The 13,560-nt window shown below is 42.2% G+C and overlaps 1 protein-coding gene across 5 annotated transcripts in view; it reads left to right on the top strand.

Moving 5' to 3' along the window:
- TMEM175 (transmembrane protein 175) overlaps positions 1–12,386 on the top strand; it is a 46,011-nt gene extending 33,625 nt beyond the window's left edge. For all 5 annotated transcript variants that reach the window (XM_043546354.1, XM_037902262.2, XM_037902266.2 and 2 more), the window contains 4 exons: positions 63–227; positions 2,342–2,420; positions 8,954–9,092; positions 9,970–12,386. In XM_043546354.1, the coding sequence (XP_043402289.1) occupies positions 63–227; positions 2,342–2,420; positions 8,954–9,092; positions 9,970–10,633 (1,047 nt within the window). In that variant the 3' untranslated portion in view covers positions 10,634–12,386. The remainder of the gene's footprint in view (positions 1–62; positions 228–2,341; positions 2,421–8,953; positions 9,093–9,969) is intronic.
- The last annotated feature ends 1,174 nt before the right edge of the window (positions 12,387–13,560 follow it).

The following is a 13,560-nucleotide window of genomic DNA, read 5'->3' as shown; positions in this document are numbered from 1 at the left end:
GAATTATAGCTTTGACTTGTCTAAATATCCACTGTAAATCAATAATTTTCTCCTCTCTACAGGCAGTGATAGTAGCCTATGGCTTCTATCATCCCTACTTGCTGAATCACCAGATACAGATGTCTGAAAACCAGGCCTTCTACAAACATCATATCTTACAGATCATTCTAAGAGGACCAGTCCTCTGCTTTTTAGCCGCCGTCTTCTCCTTTTTCTTTATCCCAATGGTAAGCTCTATAAACAACAATCATTCTAAAAAACACGTTGTACTGGTTGAAAGTGTGACCTGACAAACTTCATCAGTCACATTCAGTATTCTGCCTAATAAAGTGTCACACTGATTATCATACACAACCTGTAACCTTGTATAATTCAGCAGTTTAAGCCCCATCACTGAGCAGATCTAAAGCGCATCTGCACAAAATGCTAGATATTGTAACACAGGGGACGCTCTGATGCCAGCTGACGAGTGGATTAGGTAGTGATTCTCGTCCCCTCCCGTATCATTACAGCTGCAAAGACAGTTGCGTCATGACTCCCATCTAGGTCACAACTCCCTAGGTCTGCCTGAAACTCCTCAGGTTGGGAACCTATAGACTCAGTGATCTAAAGTCTTTCCCATGTCAAATTTCTGTGCCACAGAATTTCTAGAACACTGATGTGTTTCTCGGTTACCTGCCGTCACGTGGCTTAATCTGAAACACTGTCATGCCGTGAAGGCTTTTAGATCACAGGAAGCAGTATGATGATGTGTCATGGACATCAGAAAAATGCTCTGCTGCTATCCTTGTCTATTTGTTTTAGCTTCTCAGGTCTGGACACACTCTTGTAATGCCTCTTCAGAGGAAGATCTTTCAGGCTAACAGTAACTTTAAGGCAGCAGGTTGCTGATCATAAACAGATGGAACAAAATTAACGTGTGAGGGTAGGTAAAATAAACATCAAATTACATAAGAAGCAGGCTAAAAAGCGTGACAAATGTAGTTCCTGTCATTGACACAGCACAAGAACAGCTAGAATCAGTAGATCAGTCAGCAGCTAATGATCAGACTTGCCATCCCAAAACAAACTCCTCTGGCTGAGTCCCAGGCACTCACAGCCAGCTCCTATTCCATCTTCATTAAATGGAAACCAGTGACCAGCTCAGCTCCGTCCAGCTCTCAGCATCCACAGACACCCACATCCTGTGCTCTTTTAGGCACTATTTGGAGGACTGAAGTAGTGCTTGTGCTAGTTGTCATGCTGTCTGGAATGACTCACATCTGTGAGTGCCTACCTCAGGGCAAAAAAACAGGAGACAGCCCAAAGTGGTGGTGTGTTCTATAATTAGATTTCACCAAGACAGTGACAAATGTGAACTGGATAACTATAGGTTTCAGAGTAGTAGCCGTGTTAGTATCCGCGAAAAGAAAAGGAGTGCTTGTGGCACCTTAGAGACTAACAAATTTATTTGAGCATAAGCTTTTGTGAGCTACAGCGAATTGGATAACTATACTAATCTTACCATGGAGTCACAGACAGTGCCCTTAGACCAGGGAGTAGTCAATAGGCGGACTGGGGGCCAAATCCAGATGCCAGATGCTTTTGAATGGACCGCAAAATATTTTTATGTACTTATTGTTATCATTATTGTTATTATTTTTAAATGATTTTCTCTGGAGTCTGGACCTTGACTATACCTTGACCAAGAAATTTGGACCTTGACCAGAAATAACTGATTACCACTGCTAGACTCTCCAGTCTATCTTACCACCCAGACAAACTGAACTTTGTGATAAAAGGTCGCTCAAATCAAAAATCACACCACATCAGGTTGCTCCCAGTCCCAAGGGATCGGTCACTTACCGCAGATCAGTTGGTACTTTGGATCTTACACCAAAGATAACACTGGTAGCCAATTCTCTAGTAAACTAAGTAAAGGTTTATTAGCTAAGAAAAGAAAATGAGAGTTGTTGAAAGATTAAAGCAGGTAAAATATATGCACAGGTAGGTCATAGTTTGTAAATCTTAATAGTGGAGGAGGCAAATATTAGAGTGTGCTCATAATATTCAAGATGAAGATTAGTCTTGAGAAACTCCATGTGAGTTACTGACATTGTAGTGTTCATGTATTTGTTGGATAAATGTGTTAATGTAGTGATTGTTCAGTTCAATCATTGTAATAAAATGTATATTTTCTACTACAGCCAGGGTATTTCAATGTTGCAAATTCACAAGTTGCATGTTAAATCAACATGTTCATGAAGGATAAAAAGAATAATTAATTTTTAACTTAAAACAAAATATTTGTATTTATCTTGTAATAACTGAAAACTAAAACTGTTTTCATTTTTTTCTATAGTCTTATGTTCTGCTTGGGCTTGTTATCTTTCTTCCACACATCACTCGGTTAATTATTTGGTGTAAAAATAAGACTGGTGGTAAGTAACAGTATCCATAAGGACTGCATTTAATTTTAGATACTCTACTATATTGTTAAGTTGATATATTAAAATATGATGTATTTCACAGTCCCCTTTCTTGTCAAAATTTGAACGAAGCTGTTTTAAAAGATCTAAGGTGCAGTAGAATCCACAACAAGCTTGTTAGTAATTCTAGTTCCACTGTTTCTATTAGGGACACACCAATAAACTTTTAGTTCTGTCCTTCCATTCTACCTCTTTCTGGGAACCTTTTTCCTGGCTATACCTAATTTGGGCTATACCTAATTTGAGCTATACCTGAAGAAAACACACACATCAAGCTTCTCCTTCGACCCCTTTGGAAAGGAGCATAGTAACTGAATAATATCAGAAGTGAGATCTCTGTCTGATCACTGGCTCTGGCCCCAGTAGTAGTATCTTCCCCCTCCCCAAATTCATATTTAAAAAATATTACAGAATCTGTTGTATATAGAACAGCTACAAGCAAAGTATTCCAGAGGGCAGTGTCAACTACTTGGAGAGAAGAAACATTGGCGACAGACAAGTACTGTATTCTTCTTAGTGAGCTGTAGCTCACGAAAGCTTATACTCAAATAAATTTGTTAGTCTCTAAGGTGCCACAAGTACTCCTTTTCGTTTTGCGAATACAGACTAACACGGCTGCTACTCTGAAACATGTTTATTATGGTTGTGCATAAGGAGCATCCAAGAATGGGGCCCTATTGTGGTAGGCCCTCATAGGGTAGTATATGGTCACTTCCCCAAAGAGTCTGTAATAGATATAGACCAGACAGACACAGGTGAGGGAAGGGGTATAACACACAGCAGAGTGAGCAATGTGATAGCAGCTAATGGCATGCTATTCCACTACTTTGTATGTGTGTGAGAGAGAGAGAATTTCGTTAGGAAGGGATCAGCTAAGAGGGAAGGGAAGAATGGTGGAGGGGGACAGGGCAGGGGTGAAGAGGGTAAGAGGGCTGGGTGTGGAGTTAAGCCAAGGTGAAGAGACTGGGGGACAGCATATTGGAACACAGGATTGTCATACAGAGCGAGATCGTTGTTTCACAAAGGCTGGGGTTTTGCCTCTGCCGGTTGCCAACACCTAATGCTTCAGAGGAAGTGAAAGGTTTTCCATAATGCACTGTGAGTGGGGCGAGGGCAGATATTTTTCTCTCGGTGGCAGCAATCCTTTAATGCCTTGAAGCATGAGATTTGCTTACCCTTACTCTTAATATACCCCTCAGTTGTCCTTTCAGTTCCCCCACCCCGTCCTTGGTTGGGGTGCGCTCGTCTAAAGCTCTAAGGTCCCTGTTCCCCTCCCAGAGCTGGCTGCTGAGCACAGAGTCCAGCCTTGTGGGAAGAGCTGGGAGCTTACTTCTTGCAAAGCCCAAGCACCCCTTCTCCTGACCAAAGACTGGATTTGCGGGGAAGAAGGCAGCTTCCCCAGCTGCTGCAGACAAACTGTGTAGGACAGGATTGAAGGCCTCCACTGAGCACATGGGACTCCATCCTCCCCATATGGGTGGCTGCTGGCTTGGGAGAGCCAGGGGGCTGGGTGGATGAAGAGCTTGGCCCCAGCTCAGTAAGCACTCAGCCTTTCTGAGCAGCAGAGTGATATTCTCCCACGCGGGCAAAGGAAGAGCACAGGTAGGGCTGCTGGTGCATGCTCCTCACCACAAGGCACCGAAAAGCCTTTGCAGTGAGGCCTGGCCTGCAGACAGATTTTGTACTGGGCTCACAATCTCAGTTAGGGTGTGAGATTTGTTATTTTGTCCATTCATTTATTTTTTATTCCAAGAGCTAAACCTTTAGTGTGGACGTAGTTATACCTGTATGAAAGTGCCTTATGCTGGGGATAGCTTATTCCTTCTGCTGTGCAGAAATAGTTATACTGGTATAAGCCCCTTTATACTAATATAACTGCAGCCACACTGTAGTGCTTTCCCTATATCAGTTATAGACACTGCAGTATGCCTGCTGTGTGTCGACATGCCCCAGGCCTTTCCAGAAGAGGCTGTTTGCTGACCTGGGTCTAGGAGAAAGAGAGGTCCATTGTGCAATGGAAAGGAATGAACCACAGGAAGTGGGTGAAGTCCTTTGCAGGGGAGTGAGTGTATGTTATGGGTGTCCCATGGGACTGTGAATGAAGAGCTCATTGGAGTGGCTCCTGAGAAGCAGCTATGTCATGGGGATTGATACAGGAACAGGCCTCAGGTGAGGGGTATCATGGTTGAGGATAGACTCAGGCAAGGACGTGCACATATGGGAGGTGTTGCCTAAGTGGGTGCCTGTAGGTTGGGAGCATATGGGGTGATTGTTTGTGGAGCTGTAGACACAGGCTCTTGCTTTTTTGGTTTGAAGCCATTAGCAGCCTTACCCTTCCCCAGTCCCCCCTCCACAGTCATGCCAAAAGATCTTGCTGCTCCAGGGAGGTGGGGACTAGGGTAGCTTTCCTGCAAGATTTAGGCTGGGATTTTAAAGACATTTAACTCCCATTGAATCTCAGTGAGATTTGGGCACCTAATTAGTTTAGGCCACTTTGAAAATCCAGCTTTATTGCAAATTTTTCACTAGCTATATCCCTCAATTTATATGGTTACCCTCTTTCTCATATCAAAATGACATAATAAAACACTTATAAAGTGTAATAAAATAATAAATGACATAATAAAACAATTATAAAGACTAAGGAAAAAGAAGACATTGTATGCACTTTTTCTTTATGGCATTATGGTAACTTTTGTTGTGTGCAGTATGATGCTTTGACATATCACTGCAGTAGAAGCAGATGCTTGGTCTTGAGAGGGACTATAAAGAGATGAGATGCTGGTGTTTGACTCATTTAGCTTTCAAATATGAGTTTTCCTTTGATTCCTGGAAATGCCTGATTACTTCTCTGAATCTGGAAGTGTTTTTTTGATATAGGTAGCTGTCATAAATATAAAGTGAAGGCTAACCACCTTTAAATCCCTCCTGGCCAGAGGAAAAACCCTTTCACCTGTAAAGGGTTAAGAAGCTAAAGATAACCTCGCTGGCACCTGACCAAAATGACCAATGAGGAGACAAGATACTTTCAAAGCTGGAGGGGGGAGGAAACAAAAGTTTCTCTCTGTCTGTGTGTTGCTTTTGCCGGGACCAGAGCAGGAATGCAGGTCAGAACTCCTATAAAGGGTTAATAAGCAATCTAGTTAGATATGCGTTAGATTCTGTTTTGTTTAAATGGCTGATAAAATAAGTTGTGCTGAATAGAATGTATATTCCTGTTTTTGTGTCTTTTTGTAACCTAAGGTTTTGCCTAGAGGGATTCTCTATGTTTTGAATCTGATTACCCTGTAAGGTATTTACCATCCTGATTTTACAGAGGTGATTCTTTTACTTTTTCTTCAATTAAAATTCTTCTTTTAAGAACCTGATTGCTTTTTCATTGTTCTTAAGATCCAAGGGTTTGGGTCTGTGTTCACCTATGCAAATTGGTGAGGATTTTTATCAAGCCTTCCCCAGGAAAGGGGGTGTAGGGCTTGGGGGGATTTTGGGGGGGGAAAGACGTTTCCAAGTGGGCTCTTTCCCGGTTATATTTGTTAGACGCTTGGTGGTGGCAGCAATAAAGTCCAGGGACAAAAGGTAAAATAGTTTGTACCTTGGGGAAGTTTTAACCTAAGCTGGTAAGAATAAGCTTAGGGGGCTTTTCATGCAGGTCCCCTCATCTGTACCCTAGAGTTCAGAGTAGGGAAGGAACCTTGACATAACAGGCATACCACTCCATTGACACAGGTAATGCTCACCCAATTAAAGTCCAACCTTACTGGGTGTCTCCTCAAGCTAAAACTGCTATAGAACGGGAGATCCAGGATATGCTACACATGGGGGTAATCCGCCCCTCTGGCAGTGCATGGGCATCTCCAGTGGTTCTAGTTCCCAAACCAGATGGGCAGATATGTTTTTGTGTGGACTACCGTAAGCTAAATGCTGTAACTCGCCCAGACAACTATCCAATGCCACGCACAGATGAACTATTAGAGAAACTGGGACGGGCCCAGTTCATCTCTACCTTGGACTTAACCAAGGGGTACTGGCAGGTACCGCTAGCTGAATCCGCAAAGGAAAGGTCAGCCTTCACCACACATGTCGGGCTGTATGAATTTAATGTACTCCGTTTCGGGCTGCAGAATGTACCCGCTACCTTCCAAAGACTTGTAGATGGTCTCCTAGCGGGATTAGGAGAATATGCAGTCGCCTACCTTGATGATGTGGCCATATTTTTGGATTCCTAGGCAGAACACCTGGAACATCTACAAAAAGTCTTCGAGCACATAAGGGAGGCAGGACTAATTGTTAAGGCTAAGAAGTGTCAAAGAGGCCTAAACAGATGACTTACCTGGGACACCAGGTGGGTCAAGGAACTGTCAGCCCCCTACAGGCCAAAGTGGATGCTATCCAAAAGTGGCCTGTCCCAAAGTCAAAGAAACAGGTCCAATCCTTCTTAGGCTTGGCCGGATATTAAAGGCGATTTGTACCGCAATACAGCCAAATCGCCGCCCCACTAACAGACCTAACCAAAAAGAAACAGCCAAATGCCGTTCAGTGGACCGAAGAGTGTCAGAAGGCCTTTAACCAGCTTAAAGCGACACTCATGTCTGACCCTGTGCTAAGGGCCCCAGACTTTGACAAACCGTTCCTAGTAACCACAGATGCGTCCGAGCGTGGTGTGGGAGAAGTTTTAATGCAGGAAGGACCGGATCAAGAATTCCACCCTGTAGTGTTTCTCAGCAAGAAGCTGTCTCAGAGGGAAAGCAACTGGTCAGTCAGTGAAAAAGAATGTTACGCCATTGTCTACGCTCTGGAAAAGCTACGTCCATACATTTGGGGACGGCGTTTCCACCTGCAAACCGACCATGCTGCGCTACAGTGGCTTCATACCGCCACGGGAAATAACAAAAAACTTATTCGGTGGAGTTTAGCTCTCCAAGATTTTGATTTCGACGTCCAACACATCTCAGGAGCTTCTAACAAAGTGGCTGATGCACTCTCCCATGAAAGTTTCCCAGAATCAACTGGTTAAAATTGTCCTTGAGATGTGGAAAATATTGTTAGTCTTTATATACTTGGTAGTATATTTAGAGGTGCATGTGTCTTATTAACTCTGTTTTTTCCTAGAGCTCCACTAAGAAATCACAGCCAGCGTTTCACCCTATCTGTGATTTGGGGGGCGTGTCATAAATATAAAGGGAAGGCGAACCACCTTTAAATCCCTCCTGGCCAGAGGAAAAACCCTTTCACCTGTAAAGGGTTAAGAAGCTAAAGATAACCTCGCTGGCACCTGACCAAAATGACCAATGAGGAGATGAGATACTTTCAAAGCTGGAGGGCGGGGGGATACAAAGGGTTCTCTCTGTCTGTGTGTTGCTTTTGCCGGGACCAGAGCAGGAATGCAGGTCAGAACTCCTGTAAAGGGTTAATAAGCAATCTAGTTAGATATGTGTTAGATTCTGTGGTTTTGTTTAAATGGCTGATAAAATAAGTTGTGCTGAATAGAATGTATATTCCTGTTTTTGTGTCTTTTTGTAACTTAAGGTTTTGCCTAGAGGGATTCTCTATGTTTTGAATCTGATTACCCTGTACGGTATTTACCATCTTGATTTTACAGAGGTGATTCTTTTACTTTTTCTTCAATTAAAATTCTTCTTTTAAGAACCTGATTGCTTTTTCATTGTTCTTAAGATCCAAGGGTTTGGGTCTGTGTTCACCTATGCAAATTGGTGAGGATTTTTATCAAGCCTTCCCCAGGAAAGGGGGTGTAGGGCTTGGGGGGATTTTTGGGGGGGAAAGATGTTTCCAAGTGGGCTCTTTCCCGGTTATATTTGTTAGACGCTTGGTGGTGGCAGCAATAAAGTCCAGGGACAAAAGGTAAAATAGTTTGTACCTTGGGGAAGTTTTAACCTAAGCTGGTAAAAATAAGCTTAGGGGGTTTTTCATGCAGGTCCCCTCATCTGAACACTAGAGTTCAGAGTGGGGAAGGAACCTTGACAGTAGCTCTTCTGTATTTAGTGCACCTGGGACCATCTAATTTGGAGTCGCACTAGAGCTCTATCTTCTAAAGACAGAGAAAGGGCTAATAAAAAATGACTAATGGAAGTCCTCCACTCAGACTGGAGCCCCAAGATCCATTAGAGATTCCTGAGCTGTAACAGGGTTTCTGTCTTGTGACTTATCAAAATATTAAACTAAAACACTAACATTGAGTCATTGTTCACCTCGTACCTACAGTGTGTGAGATGCTTCTAAGATGAGTCCCGTGCCCTGAAGGCCTTCTTATTGAAACAGGCAACATAAGCCACAGGAAAGGGATGGCTGCAGTGGAAAGCAGCGTGATTGAATTGTCAGATTGAGCAGTGCCTTGTTACTTCCACAAGTTTGAGATTTGAGAGAGCAGGGGCATCAGACTAGACTGTTGAAGTTCTAGTGTAAAGCTTGTTGTTGAATGTTTTGATTTATACAGAACACAAACTAAACTCCTGAATTATGGTTGGCAGGTCCAGAAGAGGAGGAGGAGCGTCATCGCTTAGAGGCCTTCACTTTTTACCTCAATGAACCTTTGAGTAAGGAACGAGTGGAGGCGTTCAGTGATGGCGTGTATGCTATTGTTGCAACCCTGCTCATTTTGGATATATGGTAAGGCTTTGTGCTGACTGACACACCCTGAGTTGTCTGATATAAATGTAATGGTAATAATAATACCTACCTCTTACATAGAGTTTTTCATCAGTACATCTCAAGGGCTTTACAGTCTTGAATATATTTATCCTCTCGGCCCCCCCCGTGAAGTAGCACAGGGCTGTTATCCCCATTGTACGGATAGGAACTGAGGCTAATGATTTGCCCACAGTCATGCAGGTTGTCTGTGGCGAAGCAGGGAATTGAACCGGGGTCTTCCAAGTCCTCATGGGGCTGTATGTGGGTACATACGTTGTCAGGTGTTGAAAGAGAATGGACTTATTTTATTTTGATGTATACAAACAATTGCACCAATCCTCTTATCCTAGTTACCCTAATGTAAACAAATCATACAACCAAACTATTAACAAAGAACTCTTCTCGCCTCTCCATGTGTGAATCAGTAAACCCTACCCCTCTTTAATGCAATTATACCAGGCTTCACATACTCCATTCTCAGAAGTTTGGAAAAGACGATCTAGCCACATATTTAGAAAGTCAGATGCTGGCTCTGTCAGGCAAAGGGTTAGGAAGCTGAATTCTGTTCTGGTTCTGATATCATCAACAGAAATGATAATGAAGCTCAGCTGGAGAACTTTATCATTGATATTACACGATCCAGGAAGCTTTCAGATCCTAGGATGAATTTGCAGAGCAGTCAATTATAAGAATTGCTTTTTAACTTGTAAACTGGGGGATCACTGAAGCACAATAAACCTGGAAGCCTATGATGTTATTCATAGTTACTCTCCACAGTGGAACTACATGTTTACTGCTCTCAGATTGTACCATTATACCACTAATATGCCAACTAAAATAACGTTTTTCTCAACAGTGAGGACAATGTCCCTGATTCCAAAGAAGTTAAAGACAGATTCCATGACCGCCTCATTGAAGCTTTAAGTGAATATGGACCAAACTTCCTTGCCTACTTTGCCTCTTTTGTAACAACTGGTCTTCTCTGGTTTGTCCACCACTCGCTCTTTCTTTACATAACAAAAACAACTCGATTTATGGGACTGCTCAACACATTTTCATTGGCTTTCATTGGAGGGCTTCCTCTCGGTTACCAGCTGACCAGTGAATTTGCAGAGAAGTCTCACAATGAAATCGAAGCTATTCAGGTCAGCTGTGTAATCACTTTCTTTGCCAGCATCTTTCAGTTTGCTATATGGATTACAGCTCTGTTCCATGAAAGGGAAACCTTGCATCCTTTGGCTAGGTATGGCGGCAAGGAACATGCTTTTATGTTTGCTAAGCTTGCTCTCTACCCTTGTGTCAGCCTCGGAGCCTTCTTTCTAACCTGCTTGTTAAGTAAGTTCAGCACAGCGATTTTTCACATCATGCAGATTGTAGTCCCATTTGCTTTCCTTGCCTTGCGTATCCTTGTCAGGATTTCTTTGGCAATTGTGAAGTCAGTGTTGTCTCTCTCCAGATGGAAGAATGTAGTGTTAGATGAAGAGGAAACATGTTTGTCTCCTGCTGAAACACTCTCATAGATTTCCATGCAGCGCATGTGAAATTGTAACATTATTTCTAATTCTAACTTGTGTTGTTCTAACATAGTAGATGACTGGTCTATACTAAAGTCTACGTTGGCCATAACTGGGGCATCTTTAATGTTTAGCTAAAGGATTTCATGTCCCTTTTTTTTAGAAATGTAAGTAATTCTATTACTTGGGTGAGTGGAGGAGCCAAAGAACAGCATGATCTCCCTCCTTAACAGACTACCCATGAGGAAAAAGTACTGCTTGAAGCATTACTGCAGTGATAATGTACTAGAAGCACATCAGAAGATAAGCAGCATTAACCTGTTGCTGTGACATACATTTGAAAGTCAGTAACATGGCAACCACCAGCAGAATGGTTGGAAGCTGATTGTGCTGCTATTGAAGGCGGAGGGAGGGGGCTGGAAATTGTGAAGGAGACTCCCTCTCGGCATCCAGGTGGGGGAATCCTCAAAAAACCTTTGTTCTACCCATGTAGAATGCTAACCTCCCTTGGCCCTTCCGCAAAGTCACCAATCCTGTGGCTGCACTTCAAAAGTTGCTCATCTTTTGGGTTGCTCTGCTGAGCATATGCAGGCTGGAGGGGAATGTGTGGCCCATACACAATATTTCCAGACTACCCTAACACAAACACAAATTCATTAAGTCAATCATATGTTATTGTTTCTAAAAAAAAATTTCTTAACATGACAGGATTCATGTGAATAGTTATTTCAGGGTGTGAACCAGCCATATTCACCTCCTCCTGGGAAGAATGTTAAGAGCTGTGGGACCTGAAAGTAGCTTTGTCTTCAGCTCTGAAACAAAGCTGCCAGCCAGAGATAAAAGAAGTTTCTGCACTTCTCTCCATTATCCTATTAGCCCCCAGGGGAAACTCCCTGACAACAGTCTGCAGCTGGAAACATGATTTAGGGGATACTGGGAGCACATGGCTGCTGTTCTTAACCTAATTCCTCAGTATGTGAGGGAGTTGACCCTTTCCCTATCTAGAGGCTGCCCAGGGAGTTAATATGATAACTCCCATAGGCTGCACAGCTCAAGGAAAGAACAAAGGGAACTGACCCAGCAGGAGGAGTTACAGTGCCTAGGTGGAACGGAACTCCTTTCTGTTAGTTCCCCCACCCTCTTCTATGTGTGGAACTAAGTTGTTACTTTGGGCCATGTGCCGCAGGTACACCTTATCCCTGAAGAAAACTGCAGGCTACATATTTCTCTTGGATAGAGTCATTAGCTTGCCTTGTGTAATGTCTGTACCTGATACTTCTGCTCTATTTAAAACTATGTGAGGAATCATGTTTACTCTTAAACACTATAGCAAATAAGTAGAATAAATCTTATTGAAACCGCTTTAAAAAGTTAGTCCAGTTCAAATTGCCTTGAAAGCACTTCTCCTTTTAGTATAGTACATTTTAGTACCAAAATGTAGCAGTTGGTATTATGCACCCTATTCTGAAGGGTTGTGTCTTCAGGAATATCAGTTTGTTATGGATTTTTGTTTGGGGTTTTTTGTACCTGGTGTAAGGTGAATGGCTTACAGTGGGGTTGTGTATTATGTTGCATATTGCTGTTCGGTGTGAGATCTGATAAAAGCAGGTTTGGTTCTGTTTGGTTTTAATGCTGCTATGCAATTGATGTTTTCGTATTTGTAATAATTACAGATCAGTTAAAAATCAAAGCATCTAATGTATTTCTGTTCAGATTAAATCAAAACCTGATGATTACAATTAAAACAATGTATTGGGAATATGTTTTTTATTGTCTTGAAAAATATTATTTTTCCATCTTTAACTTGAGCATCTTTGGACTGGAGTCTTAATTCATGTAATGGGATAAATCTACTTGGAACACTGATGTGTTCTGGCCAGAGGGTGAATCTGTAGGCTGCTTTTTATATTCCTTTAACCATTCTTTTCCCCCTTCAGCCAACTATCTCTAGTCACCAATGATGTTAAATGAATTTGAGCCATGTACTCCTACATGTTTGTGAACTCATGGACTTAAGTGAGAAGTCTACTTATGCATTAGAGGGAGAGTTTGGTCTAAGAAGATGAGGAAGCAGGGCATACAAACCTGGTCTAATGCAGAAAATATTTGTGTTCAGTAAAGCTTTGATGCTAACATCATCACTAAATTTGAAAAAAGAAAAGGAGTACTTGCGGCACCTTAGAGACTAACAAATTTATTTGAGCATAAGCTTTCGTGAGCTACAGCTCAATTCCACTGAGTGCATCCGATGAAGTGAGCTGTAGCTCACGAAAGCTTATGCTCAGATAAATTTGTTAGTCTCTAAGGTGCCACAAGTACTCCTTTTCTTTTTGCGAATACAGACTAACACGACTGCTACTCTGAAACTTGTCACTAAATTTGAAGAAATCCTGACTCTCCTGTGAGGCTAGATTTAGTAGTTTAAAGATAAAATGGTTTAGACTCATAGGTTCATAGACTTTAAGGCCCGAAAGGACCATCGTGATCATCTAGTCGGACCTCCTGCAGATTGCAGGCAACAGAATCGCACCTGCCCACTCCTGTAATAGACCCCTAACCTCTGGCTGTTACTGAAGATTAGTATGAAAAATATGCAGTTGCACTCCAATGCAGCATGTCATACAAACAGTTTTTGTTCCTGCTCTGAAAGAGCAGTGAATTAAACTAGATAAACTCACTGCCGCACATAATCATGTTGATTAAATAACACTTTTGTTTTGAACCCCAATTATATTGGAAGACTGGTGGCTAGCAATGATTTAAGAGTCCCTTCCACAGAGAGCATTTTTCTGCTTATAACCCAGTTTACAATACTCAATTAAAATTAGCCATTCAGGTATGATTCAACTTAATTTTCCAAACCCCTACATTTGGGGACAAACTTGACGTGAAAGTTCCTTTAAGAGGGAAGAGAGTTGGCTTTAGATTGGTCT

The sequence above is a fragment of the Chelonia mydas genome, chromosome 5 (assembly GCF_015237465.2).
Source record: "Chelonia mydas isolate rCheMyd1 chromosome 5, rCheMyd1.pri.v2, whole genome shotgun sequence".
Classification (NCBI taxonomy): Eukaryota; Metazoa; Chordata; order Testudines; family Cheloniidae; genus Chelonia; species Chelonia mydas.
Note: the sequence above shows the minus strand (reverse complement) of the source record. Positions and strands in the feature narration are given on the sequence as shown.